The 17,800-nt window shown below is 35.6% G+C and overlaps 1 protein-coding gene across 6 annotated transcripts in view; it reads right to left on the bottom strand.

Annotated features, from left to right (window-relative positions):
* Positions 1-17,800, bottom strand: part of POT1 (protection of telomeres 1) — a 73,141-nt gene that overhangs the window by 31,227 nt on the left and 24,114 nt on the right. For all 6 annotated transcript variants that reach the window (XM_080613840.1, XM_080613841.1, XM_080613842.1 and 3 more), the window contains 2 exons: positions 8,766-8,896; positions 2,863-3,153 (listed from right to left, as the gene is read on the bottom strand). In XM_080613840.1, the coding sequence (XP_080469966.1) occupies positions 2,863-3,153; positions 8,766-8,896 (422 nt within the window). The remainder of the gene's footprint in view (positions 1-2,862; positions 3,154-8,765; positions 8,897-17,800) is intronic.

The raw sequence follows: 17,800 nt of genomic DNA, 5'->3' as shown, positions 1-17,800 counted from the left end.
TTCGGAGGAATTTATAAGCCAGAAAGCTTTCTTTAACCAGAAAAAGAAAATCATTAGGAAAGTAGTTGGTTTTGTTTTTTATTTGCATGAATACGAAAACAGATCAAGCTCTCTACCTCAGGAACTTGCCAGCTTCACTGTACTCAAATTATGGATGAAAACACAGAGCCCTGGTTTCAAAAACCAAAAGTGGTCTAAAAACCAACACTGTTTAAGTTAATTCTGGATAGGAAACAGCAGATGGTTCTATTACTAGTCATGAACAGACTGGAGCTAAGGAATAGTTAGTGGCAACCTTTGTCCATCATGGTGGGCAAAACACTGAAATGGGAGAGACAATGAAACTTGTTGCTTTCTTCAGCAGAGCATGCTAACTGTGTGACATAGCTTAATGTCAGCAATTTAACTGACAGAAGGAAAGAAAAGACTAGTAGTAACACTCTTATGAAAGACATAAATGACAGAAGTTCTAGTGTGAATTTTTTAGCGTCCATCAGTTTCAATAACAAAATACTCAGAAAAAGATAAGTACTAATGCTCTTTATGCCATGTCACCCCCAAGCTGTGCATATCCCAATTAACTTATCGAGTTCAATAATAAAAACCATGCTATGACTGATGCACAAAATCATTGAAATTCATTTCAGTTCTTTGAAGTAATCCCCACTAGTTACATGAGCTCAACACTTTAATCATTATGTTTTACAGTATAATCAACTGTTAATATAACTGATATACTTGGAATGACATGATAAATTTAATTCATTATTACAAAACATATAACCAAAATAATACAATATTTAATGACCACTCCAGTTCAGCTGACATTATATTTGTTGTTTTTCTTGTTGTTTCAGTGGGTTTTTTGCTTGTTTGTTTGTTGGGTTGTGTTTTGGTTTTTCTTTTTCTTTAGCAAATGAAAAAAATAGAGATCTGTCTACAATTTTTAAAAAGGCTTCTATTCTGACCAGCATTTGACATGAGAAAGGGATGCTTGAGAAATGGAGGAAATTACCAACAGCCTACCAATGTTAATATACCATTTTTAAGCTTGTCTGATGTATTTTAATATGGATTTAAGTATTAAATATTGTCCTTGGTTCAGCAGTAGCAGGTATTTTTCTCCTTCTTAGTAGCTGGTGCAGCGCTGTGTTTTTGACTTTCAGCCTGGGAACAGTGCTGATAACACCAATGTTTTTAGTTACTGATCAAATGTTTAGTCTGACCAAGGACTTTGTGAGTCTCATGCTCTGCCAGGGAGGAGGGGAAGACAGGAGGAAGCAGAGACAGGACACCTGATCCAAACTAGCCAAAGAGGTATTCCATGCCACAGCACGTCATGCCCGGGGAGGTAACTGGGAGTTTCCCGGAAGGGCTGACTCACTGCTCGGTCGGGCTCAACATTATCAGTCAGCGGGTGGTATTGTATTCTCTTCCCTTGTTGTTTCCTTATCATTATTATTATTGGTGGTAGCAGTAGTGATTTGTGTTATACCATAGTTACTGGACTGCTCTTATCTCAACCCATGGGAGTTACATTCTTCCGATTCTCCTCCCCATCCCTCTGGGAGCAGGGCGGGAGGGAAGAAGCAGGGGGGAGTGAGTGAACGAGCTACATGGCTGGGTTTAAACCATGACAAATATCTTACACCACTAAAAAATCTACTGTCAAAGGAATTATGTATCAGAGAAATTGATCTACTGTTGTCTGATCTCAAGCTTTTACCTTCCTAAGCCTATCCTAAGTTTTGTCCCCAAGTCATTATCTTTACTATACAAACCTGACAAAATTGACTTCAGATCTTACAATAAGAGTGTAAAGAAATATTAATAATTTACAAAAGCACTTGTCTCTGTCCTTGTAAAGGGTCTTTCAATGCTGAACATATTAACGAACAACTGCACTACAGTCCAAAGTTCTGAAATTTTACTGGGTCTCATTAAACATCTAGTTCATAAGGGATAACTAAATGGAAATGCTTGTAACAGCAGCAAAGCATATCATAGGATGACACTTAAGACTTGTTTCTATGTAGTGCAAGCATTTTGCTCTGCACAAGAAAAATCTTTGCTGCTTTAATGAAGGAATAATGAATTGTGCTGTTTCTAAAAATGTTGTAGCAGTACAGCTTAATACAGTAGAACCAATACATAATTTTATGAAGTCATAAAATGAAAAATAACAGCCTGTTCTTCACTGATATTTTAATAGGCAACTTTTAAAAGAAAAAAATTAAAAAGGAATTTCAGAATAACACCAGACTCTTATACCTGGAGCTAAACCCAGGAAAATTATGCAGACCTCCTTTTTAGTTAACTGATATTAAGGATCACCCTGGGAAAGGTGTGTGGCACTTTGCATTTTATATTTTCAGTGAGCGGTGATCCCCAAAGCATTTATGTACAACTAAAAGGAGCTACCTAAAATCAATCCATCAAAATAAGTAATACAATCCATTCCTTAGATCGTGCTACTTACTGCATTAATTATATCAGCAGATCTAGAAAAACAAGCAACAATTGCTGCTAACTAAAAAGCAAGGTTGAAATTTAAAACTAACAATATATTTCAACTTTAAGAAATCTTGTTATATTTATCTACAAATGTTTGTGAAATGCTGATCCATAACAATGCCATCTTACAAAACCTCGGTAAAGAAATGTATCAGATGAAGAACTTTAAAGCAAACTGGGATTTCTGTTTTGTTTACATGGAAATAAAATGGTCAAGGATCATCAGTTTACTTAACCTCAAAATACTTATCTACATAACATTAAAGCAATGAATATGTCTGTTTTATCCAAAATTGAATCACAATGCCTTAATAAATAAAACAATTTATTATTAAAAAAATAATCTACCTTTAGAAGAAAAGAAGATCCATCCACTTTTGCTTTTCCTACCAGCTGGCAAGTGAGATCAAAGAACAGCATTGGCTGAACACCAGACAATTTTACTGCTGGTTCGGAGATAGAAAGATTACTGGCTGCCCAAACACGTAAATCTTCTACTGTTTTGTGTTCTTCATCCACGAAACTGTACCCTTTGCTAGAGGTTCGAGGAACTACTGGCGCTCCTACAGTTCCATCAAATGTCAAGGATGCAAATCCTCCACTGGTAATTCCCTGCATCTGTCCATTGTATTCCCTGATCTGTAACAACGTATGAAGAAAAAAAGTAAATTGTTACATTGCATTGAAATATACATACATTTGTTTTATCACGTGCATGAAGAACAGACCATTGATCACTTTTGTTCCCGGTGCTATTAGGAGAATGAAGTCAAAATAAAAATGAAATAAAAAAAGGAAATGAACAGTAACAAGAAAACAAAGTGAATAAGCAGAAAATATAGTCTAAGATGAAAGATTATTTTTTTTTTAAGGAGGCAGACCACCTGTAAAGATACAGCATCGGTAGAGAGCATTCACATATCACAATGTTTGTGTGGGGAACACATCACAATTGCTTTTACAGATGGGAAAACTGATGAACAATTTTTAGGGGTCACACAGCAAAGCGATGGTAGAGCGAAGTTATTATGGATTCCTCTTTTCTGCCTCTCACAATAGCCCCATTTCCTGATATTATGGTACTGAAAAAGAAAATACCAGTTCTAGGAAGGCTTTTTTTTTTTCCCCTATAAAGTAAGCAGTGACCAGCTTTCACACACTGAATTATGGATACAGCTCTCACAATTACTCTTACGTCTACTACCCTGCACATCGCAGGTCCCCTCTATTCTGCTGATTTAGTTCTGTATCTGCTACCATATAAAACATGGTGTTCGAAGTCTGAAGAGTTCCTTCAAGGATCTAGTTTAATCTTCCTGTTCCTTGTACTTATATAAAAGCACTGCAAGGAGATAGATATATATATATATAAGCAATCATCAGAAATCTCAAACTGACTGTTTTGATCCATCTCTTTTTAATTAAAATTTATTTACCAAAAAAGCAACAAGACTTCTCCATATAGCACTTGTGAGACAATACAGATTAGGATTCCTAGTGCTCAATTTTCAAATGCTTGAAAAACTACTGATTTAAAAAAGCAGAATCTGAAATATGTGACAGAAGTTCTAAACAGCAATATTTATTACCAAAACATTGCCAGTTATTTAGTCCTACATTTTATAAGCACACTTAAATTTAAAAAGCACCCAAATCAAGTATTCCTTGCAAAATCATAAACAAAGTTCAGTCTTGGTGACAGGAACTCCTTTAAACCCTGCTACTTTAACATAATGCATAAATGCATTAAAGACCATCTCTAGGACAAACTTTCATTTACTTAAGTATTCTCCAGACCTGAATAATGGAGCACATTAATTCACAGAATCATAGAGTTACAGAATAGTTTGAGTTGGAACGGGCCTTAAAGATCATCATAACTGATTTTTAGATTTTATTAAACTAAGGGAAAAGAGCTAATCTGAGACTTGCCTATATGATGACAACTCCCCGTCAGTAGATTTTGTGTCATTTCTAGAGGTCTTGGGGATTCTTTCAAAAAAGGTGGACTGGAGGGAAAAGCTGGGGGGAGGGGGGGGTAGCTGGGAAATGCTTTAAAAATTCCCTGAGAATTTCAAATAAATTCAATAAATAATAGTTCCAGACAAGAGTATCTTCTGGCACAAAACCAGAGCAGATACAATGTATTTGGTTTTTTCTAAGCAAGCAAGTAAATTCAAATACATATTGCAGGAGTGTTTGGCATAGTTTTTATGAACTAAAGAACAAAAGGTGAAATGTCACCTCAACAAACTGTATGGACAATAAACTCTAGTGATTTCTATGAGGTACAACTCTATCCTGAATATGCTTATTGAAAAAAGCTAATCTTGAAACATTTATAAATAGGTTTACAGCAGCCTAAACCACTTGAATTATTTTTTTTAACTGCAGCTGCTGTTATTCACCTCACTCAATGAAAGAGAAAAGTGCAATACTAAGTAATGTATAAAGCTGGAATAATAGCATCTCCAAGGTAGTTTTCTATCAAAACTGATCGTTAAATTACAGAAGCAAAGGACTATTAAGAAACCACTGCAGTCACTGATCATCTTTGAATATCAAACAAATGCCTTGTAAAACAACATATACTGAGCTAATGTACACATTCTTTTACTAAGAAGAAAGATTTCCTAAAATAAATTTTACTACCAATTTGCAGATCAGGAATTCAAGACAATATTTTGAATTATGAGTACATTACACTTAAACTTGATTATTATTTATACATATAAAATTATTTCAAGACATCAAGTTGTGTTGTGGCTTGCTTTGGGGTTTTCTTTTTGTTTATCTGTTTTTAGAATTATTTTATCATCTGAAATCCACTGTCCAAACTTCTATTCCAATGTGAGTATACATTCAGTTGAAGACCTCATTGTAAGGTATGTTTTACCTAAGCAGAAGTCAAAATATATACTTAACCAGCTGAAACAATTTCTGTTCTGATAATCATTTAAAAAAACCAGTACATATTGTGATACTGCTTTAGAAACATTCCTCAGAGAAAGCAGAATAGTGTATCTGAGAAAATTCTAGTAAAGTAAAAAATGAATGATTTGGAATATTTCCTACATATTTAAGACATGACAAAACCTAGAGAATTAAGACTTGTAATTGCTGCAGAGACTGTATTATACTGAGGATGTCCTACAATAGTTTATAATAAGAGGTCACTGCTTTAGTCTTCATTCTCGAAGTGTTCCAGATGAGTCACACATCTCTATAATGCTGTGTATTTGGGAAGAAGAGCCACCAAAACACATTCTAGGCAGTGATTGTATCAGACAACTAGTGTATGCTGAACAAGATGAACACCTAGACAAGAATGTGCTTCACTTTTCTCTGATTCTCAAGCATTAAAATAGAAATTAAATACCAATTCACTTCACTGAGAGTGAGGAAATAAATTTTTGTTTGTGAGTCACTCTGAGGTAATAAGGAATATTAGAGAAAAGCCAATGAGGAAATTAACAATTCTATCATCATGGCAGGATTTGAGCAATACAAGAAAGGCAGAATATATGCCAAAACTCCCAAGTCAAGTGAGGATAAAGTACTGCAGGCTTAGTCAGCACCAGCAGGTTGCCTCATTCCTCTCTATAGTAGCTTAAACATTAGGCATTGAGTCTAAGATACTAAGAGCATCCACAGTCAGCTATAGAAGAAAAAATGTTCCAAGAAAACTCTACTTGAGACAACTCCTTCTTTGCCATGATGACAGTGGGGGCCAGACAATCAGATCACAGGCTTAGCTTTCACACTGTTGGTTAGGGGGATCCCCCCCAGTCATCTCTGCAGAGGTGACAGACTGAGGCTGAAGGCCCAAATACACTATTGCAAATCACTAAGTACTATAATTCAGAAGAAATCATCATAAGAAGTCATAAAAATGCACTTCAAGGAATATTAACTGGAATTTAATTAAAACTGGGTAATCTTTCAGTTCTGTTACAAAGACACTTAAAATTTTAATTCTCTGTAACAAATACTGAACAAATAAAATTATTCTCTACCCGAGTGATCCCAAAAGAATCCCCTCCATTAAGTTTGTATTAGCCCTGAACCATCGGACCTTGCCAACACCTGCGTTACTAGGAAGAGAAGATACTCATTAGGAGCTGAGAGTGTAGCTGAGAGCAGTCATTTTTAAAATGTGTTTGCTATCAATGTCAACTTCTTGGAAGATTCTCAAAAGCATATCTGGGACAGAGATATGTGAATTCATGCTGTAAGGACTATGTATTTCTGTCCTTACTGGTAAGCACAGCTCTGGAAGGCTGTAGCCTCTAATACCCTCAATTGCTGCCCATTCAGCAAGTTACGAGACAGTGATAAGGCCAGAAGACAAAAGAAGAGAGTTAAGAAGGAACTGCAGACAGTGTAATTAAAACTCTAATTAGACTTTTTCTTTTTTTCTTTTTTTTTTTTTTTTTAATGAAAACTATGTGGCACAGCAGTTACAAATGCTATGCTGGTGCAAGAGAGAAAGAGGTCACCCACTTCCAGTTCACTCCCAACAGTTGGCACCAGGCTTCTATATCAGATTTTTACCTGCTCAGATTAGATATGGAAACTCCCAAAGTAGCTGTTTTTTTAGCCTGGAGTGAATGAAGACATTCTCATCCAGAAAAAGACTACTTAGTGACTTCAGATCATTCTAACTTAGAAAATAATTAAACAAGCTGTCAGTTTATACATCTGAGAAGATACAGATTGTGGGCAGCTGGAGGTCAGTCAGGGCTGGAAACCACTTGAAACAGCTCAGATGTGATGAAAAAAACTGTATGTGGGAGGGAATTGACAAACCCATCTTTAAATAACGAAACATCATCTTGAAGAATGAAGAAGTACCAACTGACAGGAATTTTAGAATAATGTCCTCCAAAACATGATGCCAAATCAGAAGAGTGAACTTCCTTACATGTGCTATGTCCGTAAGTTTCTTTAATAAGTTTATACTAAAAGATAATGAGAGGAGTTGAGACACTACTATGTTTGCATAAGAGGGTGCACACATAATTTCTATGACAGTGACCTTCTTTGGTTTTTTAACCTGTTCTTTCCATCTCAAAAAAAAAAACCAAACCCAAAACCAAAACAGTGTTAACCTACCACAGACATACAATGTCTCAATTCTTTTAATGTGGCTCCTTTTTACTTTCTCTTTTTTTCCACACATATAAGCTTTGTATTTTTATTTAAGAAGCAATAAACATGTTTCTATCTCTACTGAATTTCAGAAACAATATCTGTGTAACACTCTCCTGGATAAAGAGAGAATTTAAAATTTAGCATAAGATTCTCTCATCTGAAGTCAAATCAATGAACTCCCAAGACTAACCACACATCTCAGGTACTGATTAGCAACACAAGCTTCAAAATCTAAATATAGTTTAATTCTACTCTATACATAAAGACGACCTTAAACAGCCTTTATACTAACCCAGAACAGGTTAGTTAATTTCTCCATTGTAAGTATTTATAATATGTACAAATAACTGAATACTGTTTCTGAATCTTAACAAGTTCTTTTTTAATAATCTCAGTGGTACAAATCTCAGTAACAGGCTAAATCTTAGCACTTCTTACATTTATTGTCATGGGGTTTTCTTCTTTGTTCTCCTGCTACGGCATATCAAAGTGTACATGCTTAGCACTGCTGATCTTTACTGCTTTCATCATTCTTTTGTACAATCCTCAATTTCCTTGATCTCTCAACAGTACTTAAATATGCAATTTGGTTTTTCCCAACTGGCTTCTTTCAGGACATTTGCTTATTTTTGCTATAATTATTTTAAGCAAAAAAAAAATACATAATTGTATACAGTTATCTTGCAAATTAATATGTAACAAGTAAAATCATGTCTTTGGTACTATTCTGCACCTCTTAAGTACAGTCAAGCATTATAAGACTTCCGTTCAGTCTGTGTAGCATGGTCCTTCTTCCCTATACAGTTGCAGCAGGCTTAAGAACAACATCCAGCAGAAGCAGAACTAAAGCTATAAACACCATTTCCTTCATGGACTTTGATACAGGTAAATAAGGTAAGGCAGGAAAACACCAAAGCAGTAACTGGACATTGTACACTAAAAACCCCAGATAAGCTGTTTAATCAATCAACTGCTTCATCTAATGTCTGCATGTGTTAATTTCAGTACATGAAGAATTAAATTATTTTTACAGTCCTCTCATTGCAAGAAAACAAGCACACACACACACACACACACCCCCACATCCTGGTACATACCTTTATTCTATGAAACCGGACAATATCTCCAACTTTGTAAATTTTTGGTAGGGAATCCAGATTTCCACTGAAAAGAGAGCATGTTAACTTCGCATTTGATGGGTCCACGAGTGTTACAACTGAGCAGAAATCTGTAAAATATTAAAATGAATAAATTATAAGCATTATGGAGTTATTAATACACAGCTATTAAACGTGGGATAAGCAACCATATGGCCATTTTTTTCTGCTATGACTTCCAAAGTCAATTTAGTCACAATAGCATAACAACTGAAGCGTGGTCCATCTTGTCAATAATTAGCCCAGACAACTGAAAATGAAATAGGTGACTAGGCACAGGTCTGTGAGCCAGGAACACACAAAACTTTTCCTTCTGTCTGCAACAGGCATGCAATTTTTTCAGGTTTCAATTTCTTCCTCTATAAAATAGGGAGCATATATACAATCTTGTACAATCTGGTCTCCTAAAGAGGTAATGAGTTCTGCAAGTTCTAAAAGCATATTAAAGCATAAATGACTTACCTTTCACTTTAACAAAATATGCAAGATATGTACTGCAAGGATACAGCCCCACAGCTGTAGTCAAATTACCATAAGGATCTGAAATGTGCCCTTAACAAAAGGACTGAGGTAATGGAGGAACCCATACTGGAGAACAGGACATCACAAAGAAAGTTGCAGGCAAGGGAAAGAATAAGGAGCAAGTACATGCTAACCTCAACCTCCTGCACCAGGGTTTGCTACCCCAAGAGACACAGTGTAACCTGCAACAGTAACACTGGAAGTGGAGATGAGGAAGAGGGAAGGAAAGGTGCCTAGAATCAAGCTGAGCCTGAGAGAAGTGGAGGGAAGTTGTTTTCCCTAAGTGTAAAACTATTTATCTTTTTTGTTTCTCAATACCTGAACCAGTTATGAAACGTTTAACTGTAAATAAATAAAATTACCCACATCAAATCTGTTTTGGCTGTGACAGGCACCTTTTCAACGCTGAAAAATTAAAATCATAAACAAGTAACGCCCCCCTCTCCCCCCCCCAATTCCCTTAGCTGTAATTCCATGAGGCAGTTTGTGATAATGACAGTAAACCAGAGTTAACATATCTGGGAACTGAACAAAGGTATGACAGTGCCAAAACAAATTCAATAAAATCTCCATCATGTATTTTATAAAGATACAGACACATAAACAGTTGCCAGACAGCTTTGAAAGAGAATACCAGCAGTCTACTACAACTGACAGATTTGCCTTGAATAAAAACTACAGGAAGGCAGTCAAAAGAAGACAATTGTTACATGTAAATTTTGCAAACAGATTTCCCAACCACAAAGACAGATAGATTAGACTGTATGAAAATACATGCTTGCATGTGCACTGCCTATGCCTTCAAAAGAAATACTCTGCCACTTCCAGCAAATACATTCTTAAGTTTTACTATCACTTAAAAGTTTAAATTCACCAACAATTTGAGTGACTGAAGTGTTGAAAGAACAAATCAAGTGAAGGCTTACAAGAAAAATAAAACTACTATTCCTACAGATAGAAAAACCTCTAATATTTCTATAAAACCACTACTCTTCTTCACAAGATTTTTACACAGACTCAATAATGTTAAATTCCCATCTGTTGCACTCAGGAGTTACTAAGTGTTGCTCTTCGGCATGCTTACACTAAAGGCACAAGGTCAAGTGTCATACAGCACCTATTCTGATGTTGTATGCTAGGATTAGCAGACATGAATAGAGTCTAGCCAGTGGCTGACAAAACTGCAAGTATTTACTACTGTAATCCAGAGATGGATTGGTGTATTTCTTTGGGTATGAATTCTAAAGGTTAATTTCACAGGTCAGCTGCAAAGCAATATGAGCAAAATGAGCAATTAATAAGAAAAAAAAAAACATGTTCATAGATTTAAAATCCTTTGAGGATACAGGATAACATGCTACAGTGCCCTGATATAATCCAACATGGCAACCAAGAGTGTAATAATAAAAACATAACACATTTAAATTGTGGTTACTTTCTGATACTGGGATTATCTATTCTAGTCAGTTTCCTACCTGTGAAGCTGCCTATTTAAAGGTGGGAAAAGTTAACACACTCTATTTTCTGTGCAATTAGCATACTCAAAAGACTAATTATCATCCCACTCAAAGTATCATAAAAATGTTATACTTGCTTTATACAGTCACAGAATACCTTCTACATAATATAGGTTCTTTGTTTCTGTGATTTTTGCCTTCCATTCTCAACTACCACCTCAAAAAATCATTCTACAATAATTCTAATTAAAATAAAGTTTTTCAAGAACAAAGCATAAAGACGTACTTTCTTCTAAAGAAATCCTCATCCAGCAAGTCCTTTTTGAAGGCTAAAAAATAAAAAGCTACCTGTCTTTCCTTCTCTAGCTGGAAGGTGAAAATTGGTTTTTGCTTTCCATACAGCGTTACAGTTCAGTGCCTCAATTCACTTTTCTGCACAAATAATGAGTCAAACTCGAAACAGAATTGCAGAATTTAAATAATATCCCGGTGCTACAGGAAACAATATAATAAAATGTCATTTGTCAAACTTTCATTTTTTTCACAATATACTTTCCAGTGATGCAAAGCCCCTCAGTTACTCAGCTAAAAAAAAAAAAAAAAAAAAATTATAAAAGTTTACATACTAGAGTCAATTTCCCTTTAGTAGGTAAGTTAATTTCACTCATTATCTTTTCCTGTTGTGGTTTAAGCCCAGCTGGTAACTCAGAACCATGCAGTCACTTGCCCACTCCTCTCCTTTTCCCCTCACCCCCTCTGGGCAGGATGGGGAGGAGAGTCAAAAGAACATAAACCCCATGGGCTGAGATAAGAAAAATCAATAACTAAAGTATAATATAAAACTGCTACTACTACCACTAATAATAATAAGGAAAATAACAAGGAAAAAGAATATAAAACTGAAAAGGGAAGGGAAAAAAACCCTCAATAAACAGCAGTGATGCACAACACAATTGCTCATCACCTGCTGACCAATACCCAACTCGACCTGAACAACAATCTGGGCCTTCCAAGCGACTCCCCCCAGTTTATATACCAGGCATGATGTGCTGTGGTTTAGAATACTCCTTTGGCTAGTTTGGGTCAGGTGTCCTGTCTCTGCTTCCTCCCGGCTTCTTGTGACCTTTCTCACTGGCAGAGCATGAGACTGAAAAGTCCTTGACTGGGGTAAGCGCTACTGAGCGACAACTAAACATCGTGTTATCAGCTTCTCAGACTAAAGTTGAAAACAGCACTGCACCAGCTACTAAAAAGGAGAAAAATGACTGCTACAGCTGAACCCAGGACATTTCCTACAGAAGGGAAATGTTACCACTAGCAATTTTTACTTCCAATAATCTGTGCTAAAAATATGACACAATGGATGCACAGTTCAGCAAATTTATATATTATAAAAGTTTTTACTTTCATACTAGATTGACTCAGCAAAAGCACTGTTTTTAGGCTGATAATAAACAGAATGCCAAATTGCACCTATGGTTTGTTTGGGGTTTTTTAAATATGCTTAATTATTCTAAAGAGGTATTCCCACTCAGGCTTTAGATTAATGTCACAGGAGGGACTACTAGCAATGGGCACCTATCTGTAAGGATGCTTGCAACACTTCAGAACTGGCATTATATCTCATAAAAGAAAACCCCACAACTATTCAGAGAAGCAGCTTTTTTAGAAAATAAATTTATGCAACAACAGGAATTCATTATTACTGCAAGGACTATCTTTAAAAAAAAAAAAAAAAAATCAATAAAATTCCAAATCAAGACAGAAGAATGTTACATTAAATACATGGAGAATGCTGATCTCCAAGATTCTAGCTCCTCATTGTAGTTTGAAATATCAGTGTTCTGTATCCCCATAACAGTAATTGAAAAACAAAAGTTTCCTCCACTGTGATGATGACTTAGGTTCATTCTTCAGGTTATAGCTTTCTTTTTACAACTATCATCGCATTTCCGCTCTTTTATGGACTCTTAGGTAAGTCATTAGCATGCTCACAAAGTCAGCATCTCTTCACACTGTAAAGACACACACACACATATATATATTACAAAAACAAAACAGCAAAACCCTCAAAACACATGGCCTCACAAATTTATTTTTCAGTCACTGGAAGAAAACCAGAATTGCTACAAAGGCTTTCCAGATTAGTAGTTACTGATTTTGTAGGAAGGCATTTAATACTTACTGATTAAGCATTTATTTTAGTTTTATTCAGCAATTCCTAACGAAGATGCTTATATAAATTTTTAAGGTACAAAGCATCAGTCTGATTATGACTCTCTTTTTCAACAATCACATATGTATTCCTGACTAATCTTTAAGTGGAAACCCACTAGTCTGAATCAATAACTTACCCCTGCAAATAGATAAAAATATTTCTGGCCATGTGTTGGCAATGAGGGACTCTACTAGAGATTGCCTTCTGTTTCTTTTATTTCAATGTACATAAAACAAGAGAGATTTGTGTAGCAAATTATTCTCTTTTCTAAACTCCACCAAACATTAATACTGATTCCAAGAATTACTGAGGCTATTCAGTAACACCAATTATCAGCTGAACCAGCTAACTTATCAAATATGTTCAACAAAACACAGGAAGAAAAATACTACAAATGTACACACTCTCCTATGTGTGTGTATGTGTGTGTGTGTGTGTAAATATGTACATATATACAGATATTTCAGAAGCCCAAAACAAAACTTCTGAAGAATCAGACTGAATGTGTTTTACTACAGCACAGTATTTCTAACATGGGAATACATTTAAGAGATACAAACACTGAGTAACTACCAGAAGCATCTGCCTAAACAGATACTTTAATGCCATAATTTGTAAATTGCAGATCAAAGTAACAGTCTTGAGATTTCTTTCTATTCACTATTTATTCAACTGTTGAATTTTTATTTCCTTTTTAAAATGTTTAACTTTTCTTTATTTTTAACATTAGTTGATACTAAATGGCAATTATTTAAAAAAGAAATACACATACAACCCACTGTGATTAGAAGGGAACAGAACATTACTCTTATCTTTAGGCTCCAGAAATAAAATCATTATCTTTACCTCTGTAACAGTTTTTATTTTGTTCTGCAAAATTTAAATACACCACAATATTTTGATTTGGAAAAAAAAAACAAAAAAAAAAACAAACCAACAACAACAAAAAAAAACCACAAAAGCAAAAACAAAAACAAAACAAACAAAAAAAAAACCAACAAAAAAAACAAATCAAACGAAAACAAAACAAAAACACACAACTTCATAGAACAAAACTACCGCAGATTTAACTGAGTCTGCTTTCTCAAAACAGACCATCAAATGCAAAAGTCTGTGATTGGTTTGTTTTGCACTGTAAGATTGGTTTGCTATTGCTCACGAAACTCTGACTATTTTAATTGAGACTGTCCACATGCTACAACTTAATGTTTTTTCAGCTACATAGTTTCAAACAAATTATGGGCTAAGAGTTTTGATGAACTTTACTCAAGATCAAATGAAAACTGAAAATAAACCTTAAGGCTTCAAAATATCCTTAAGAATCTGATTTATGGTTCTTAAGCTGTATTTTGGCTTGCAAAAAAGATGATCTAGAACTGTTCATGGTTTTTAGAAGTGTACTTTTCTGAAGTGTTACTTTTCTGAAAGTGCTACCCTTTATTAATTTTGATTCTAAGAAATGCTTTGTAAAAGTAGTTACCCTCCACCTGCATGTCTAGGTAGGCTAAAATGAGATTTTACTTCAATATGAGCAATAATGAATAAACTGCATATATCTGAGAGAACAAGCTAGGTGGAGGTTTCCCCAGGAAAATAGGATTTTACTCTTATGACTTATTGTTAACCAGCAGTAAGGAGTCTTCTTGCCAAAATTCCTCCCTTTATTATAGAAAACATTGTCTGTTATCTGCAGGAGAAAGAGACAAAGTTGGAGAAGCAGTAGCATAGCATTGCAATGTCCCCAAAGTTTCATGGTCAAGCACATAATCTTTGTAATTGGATGCTACAAAAAGGCCAAAGCTCTTTTTCTTTTATATTTGCTGGTTTTACTCAGACTAAATACTTGACGTATCCTTTAGAGGGGAGAGAGGGCAGAATCAACTTTCTTTCAAAATTTAAAATATCTAAGACTCTTAAACTATTTGGGAAGGAAAGCTAGAACATAATTTTGAACACTTCCAACAGACCTTTCAGCAGACAGAAACCCATCTGTCTGTTGTACCAAGCAGAACATGAAGCATGTCCTTGGACAGTTTTTAGAACACATAAAATTCTTCAGTATAGACATTCCAAACTAAACTGAACAGCTGAAGCATGCTCAGTTAAAACACGTTTCTCTGGAATACATAGTAATTTATTATCATACTGAAAATTTATTTCATCCATTGGTGTCTTAACTTTTGTCTAATGCAATAGTAATCAAAATGAATATTTAATTATAGATTACATAAACTGACAAGGCTAAGTCAGGTACCACTTGCCTTCAGGGGGAACACAGTGCAGAACTTCAGCCTTAAGCTTTAATATATGTAAGAAAGAGCAATATTTTATATCTAGGTGCACATCTATCTAGGGAATAAAGGCCCATATGGATTAAGTACAGTGACTCCATTGCCCATGCTTCCAGCAGGTACCATCTTAAAGCTATATGATTCTATTAACACAGTGTCAGAAAGAGAATGTATTAGCACATGATTGTGGAGATGTAAGGAGACTACAGAATTTTCTGACAAGAGCCATTTCATGCCCTGACAATTCAGACCAATCACTGAACATTTTGCACCCTCTGAAGCAGACATAATTCTGGATTGGGGGGGGGGGGGGGCGGAGGGAAACAAACACACAAAACCCACAAAAACAACCAAATCCAAGTCTGAAATACTTAACTGAGTAGTGAATAATTCTAAAACCCCAAATTAAAACTGTTCTAGAAATTTTCACGATAAAATAGAATTACAACTACCTTCATAAATAAGAAACTTTTGAAATTGTGTCCTTGATCTCCACTGATTCTGTTGTGTTAGCTTTTTTTTACTATTACCAACTGAAAATACATAGATATATTAGAAAGATACATAGTTATTAATGACATCTAGGCAAGGACTAGTTGTTAAGTAAATAATTTTCCCTTTTGAATTTCTACTACTTATGAAACTGAAGCAATTAACTTGTCAAATAACTCAGTTGCAAAAATTTGTCCTAGCTGTTTCAGAGACATATTACCTTGAAAATCAGTGCATTTAACTTTATTGTTTCTACACATCTGGAAAGAATGGCTGTCTTAATAATTTCCAGCAATAAGTGCTTCTCTAAGTAAGATGTTCAAAGTCCTCATGTCCCCAGAGTCTTGTTAAAGCAGCTGGACAAACAACAGATCTAGACCTTGTGATCCTTCAGGAACTGCCCTTCCAAGATTTACTCAAAGAGTAAAACTAGTACTTTCTACATTTGATTTATTTTCTTCTTATCCTTTTTGTTGTCAGCAATGTGAACAAAGGAAAAAAAAAATTTAAAATGTTTGTAGGGTTTTGTTCACTTCCTTCCTTTTAAGCCTGAGTTTTAAACCTACAATATTTTTCAAGAGGAAAGTACCTCTCTTCACCACTGGCAACATCCTGAATTACTACAGATAAAGCAAATCTTTTCAGTAGAGCTTATTAACACAGCTAAGAAATCTTTTACAATTGCCGGCTGAGAATATCAGTGACAGCACAAATTCTTAAGTAAATAAATGTATTGTATATATTTATATACGAACTACTGTAAGATTGACAGCATTTGAACAGATCTAGCATAAGCAAGCAATCACTAGACACCACCACAAAATGAAAATTTTGAGAAGCTCATTACAGTGACAGATGTGTTGCTTGACAGCCTGCACAGAAAAGACCAAATAGAGTAACTTAATACTGAAATAATTTACCAATACTTTACATTAAAAACAAAACACTGATCTCTACTGTGTAGATGTCTAGACTATACTTGCACCTTTACAATGAAGTCTTTTACAAATTTTAGTGGCACATCAGGCAGGAAAGAATATCTGTGATGAAATCTCCTACCCAAAGGAAGAGTTTCATAAAGTTTTTGGTTATTCCATTTGAGAAGACATAAAGACTGTCTGCTATTATTGTTCTTTTTAAGGTAAAGAAATTTTTAATTCTACTAACAATCTTATCTTCACAAGGAACTCGTTTCTCAAGATTCCTTCATAAGATTTATCCTTATTTTATTGTAACCCAAAGAACAGAAAGCCTGAAATATCCGGAGAGTTCCAGCATGTGTGCTGGGTTGACCTTGTCTGGCTGCCTGGTGGCCACCCAGCTGCTCTCTCAATTCATCTCCTGAACAAGACGGGGAGAAAACAAGATGAAAAAGCTCATGGGTTGAGATAAAAACAGGTTTCCACCATGGGCAAAACAGACTTGACTTGGGGAACATTGATTTAACTAACTGCCAACAAAAATAGGGTAGGATGGTGAGAAACAAAGATTAAAACACTTATTCCCCCCATTCCTTTTTCCCAGGCTCAACTGTAGTTCTTCATATCCTACATCTCTTCTTCCCTCAGGTGGTACAGGGGAAAAAGGGAATGTGGGGTTATGGTCAGTCCACAACAGCTCCTCTTCTCTCCTATACCTTCCTTCTCACACTTTTTTGCAAAGGTGAAGTGTAGATCAATCTGCTCATCTGAGTTCTCTTCCGTGGGCTGCATGGGAATCTCTGCTCCTGCACGGCCACACCTTCTCCCCTTCTCCTTCCCCAGCTTTGGTGTCACTGGGCTGTTCCTCTCACATTTTCCCCTCACTTCTCACTGTCATGCAGTGTTTTGCCCTTTCTCAAATACCCTTTCCCAGAGGCATCAACACCTTGTCCCAGGGTCTCATCTGTGCCCTGTTAGTTGGAGCCAGCTGGAACTGGCCATGCCCAGCATGAGGCAGCTTTCGCTGCTCCTCACAGAGGCCTGCCAATGCCTGGGCACAGACACCTAGCACAGC

The sequence above is a fragment of the Psittacula echo genome (genome assembly GCF_963264785.1).
Source record: "Psittacula echo genome assembly, chromosome: 1".
Taxonomy (NCBI): domain Eukaryota; kingdom Metazoa; phylum Chordata; class Aves; order Psittaciformes; family Psittacidae; genus Psittacula; species Psittacula echo.
The sequence above is the reverse complement of the archived record's forward strand: the minus strand, read 5'-3'. Positions and strand labels throughout refer to the sequence as shown.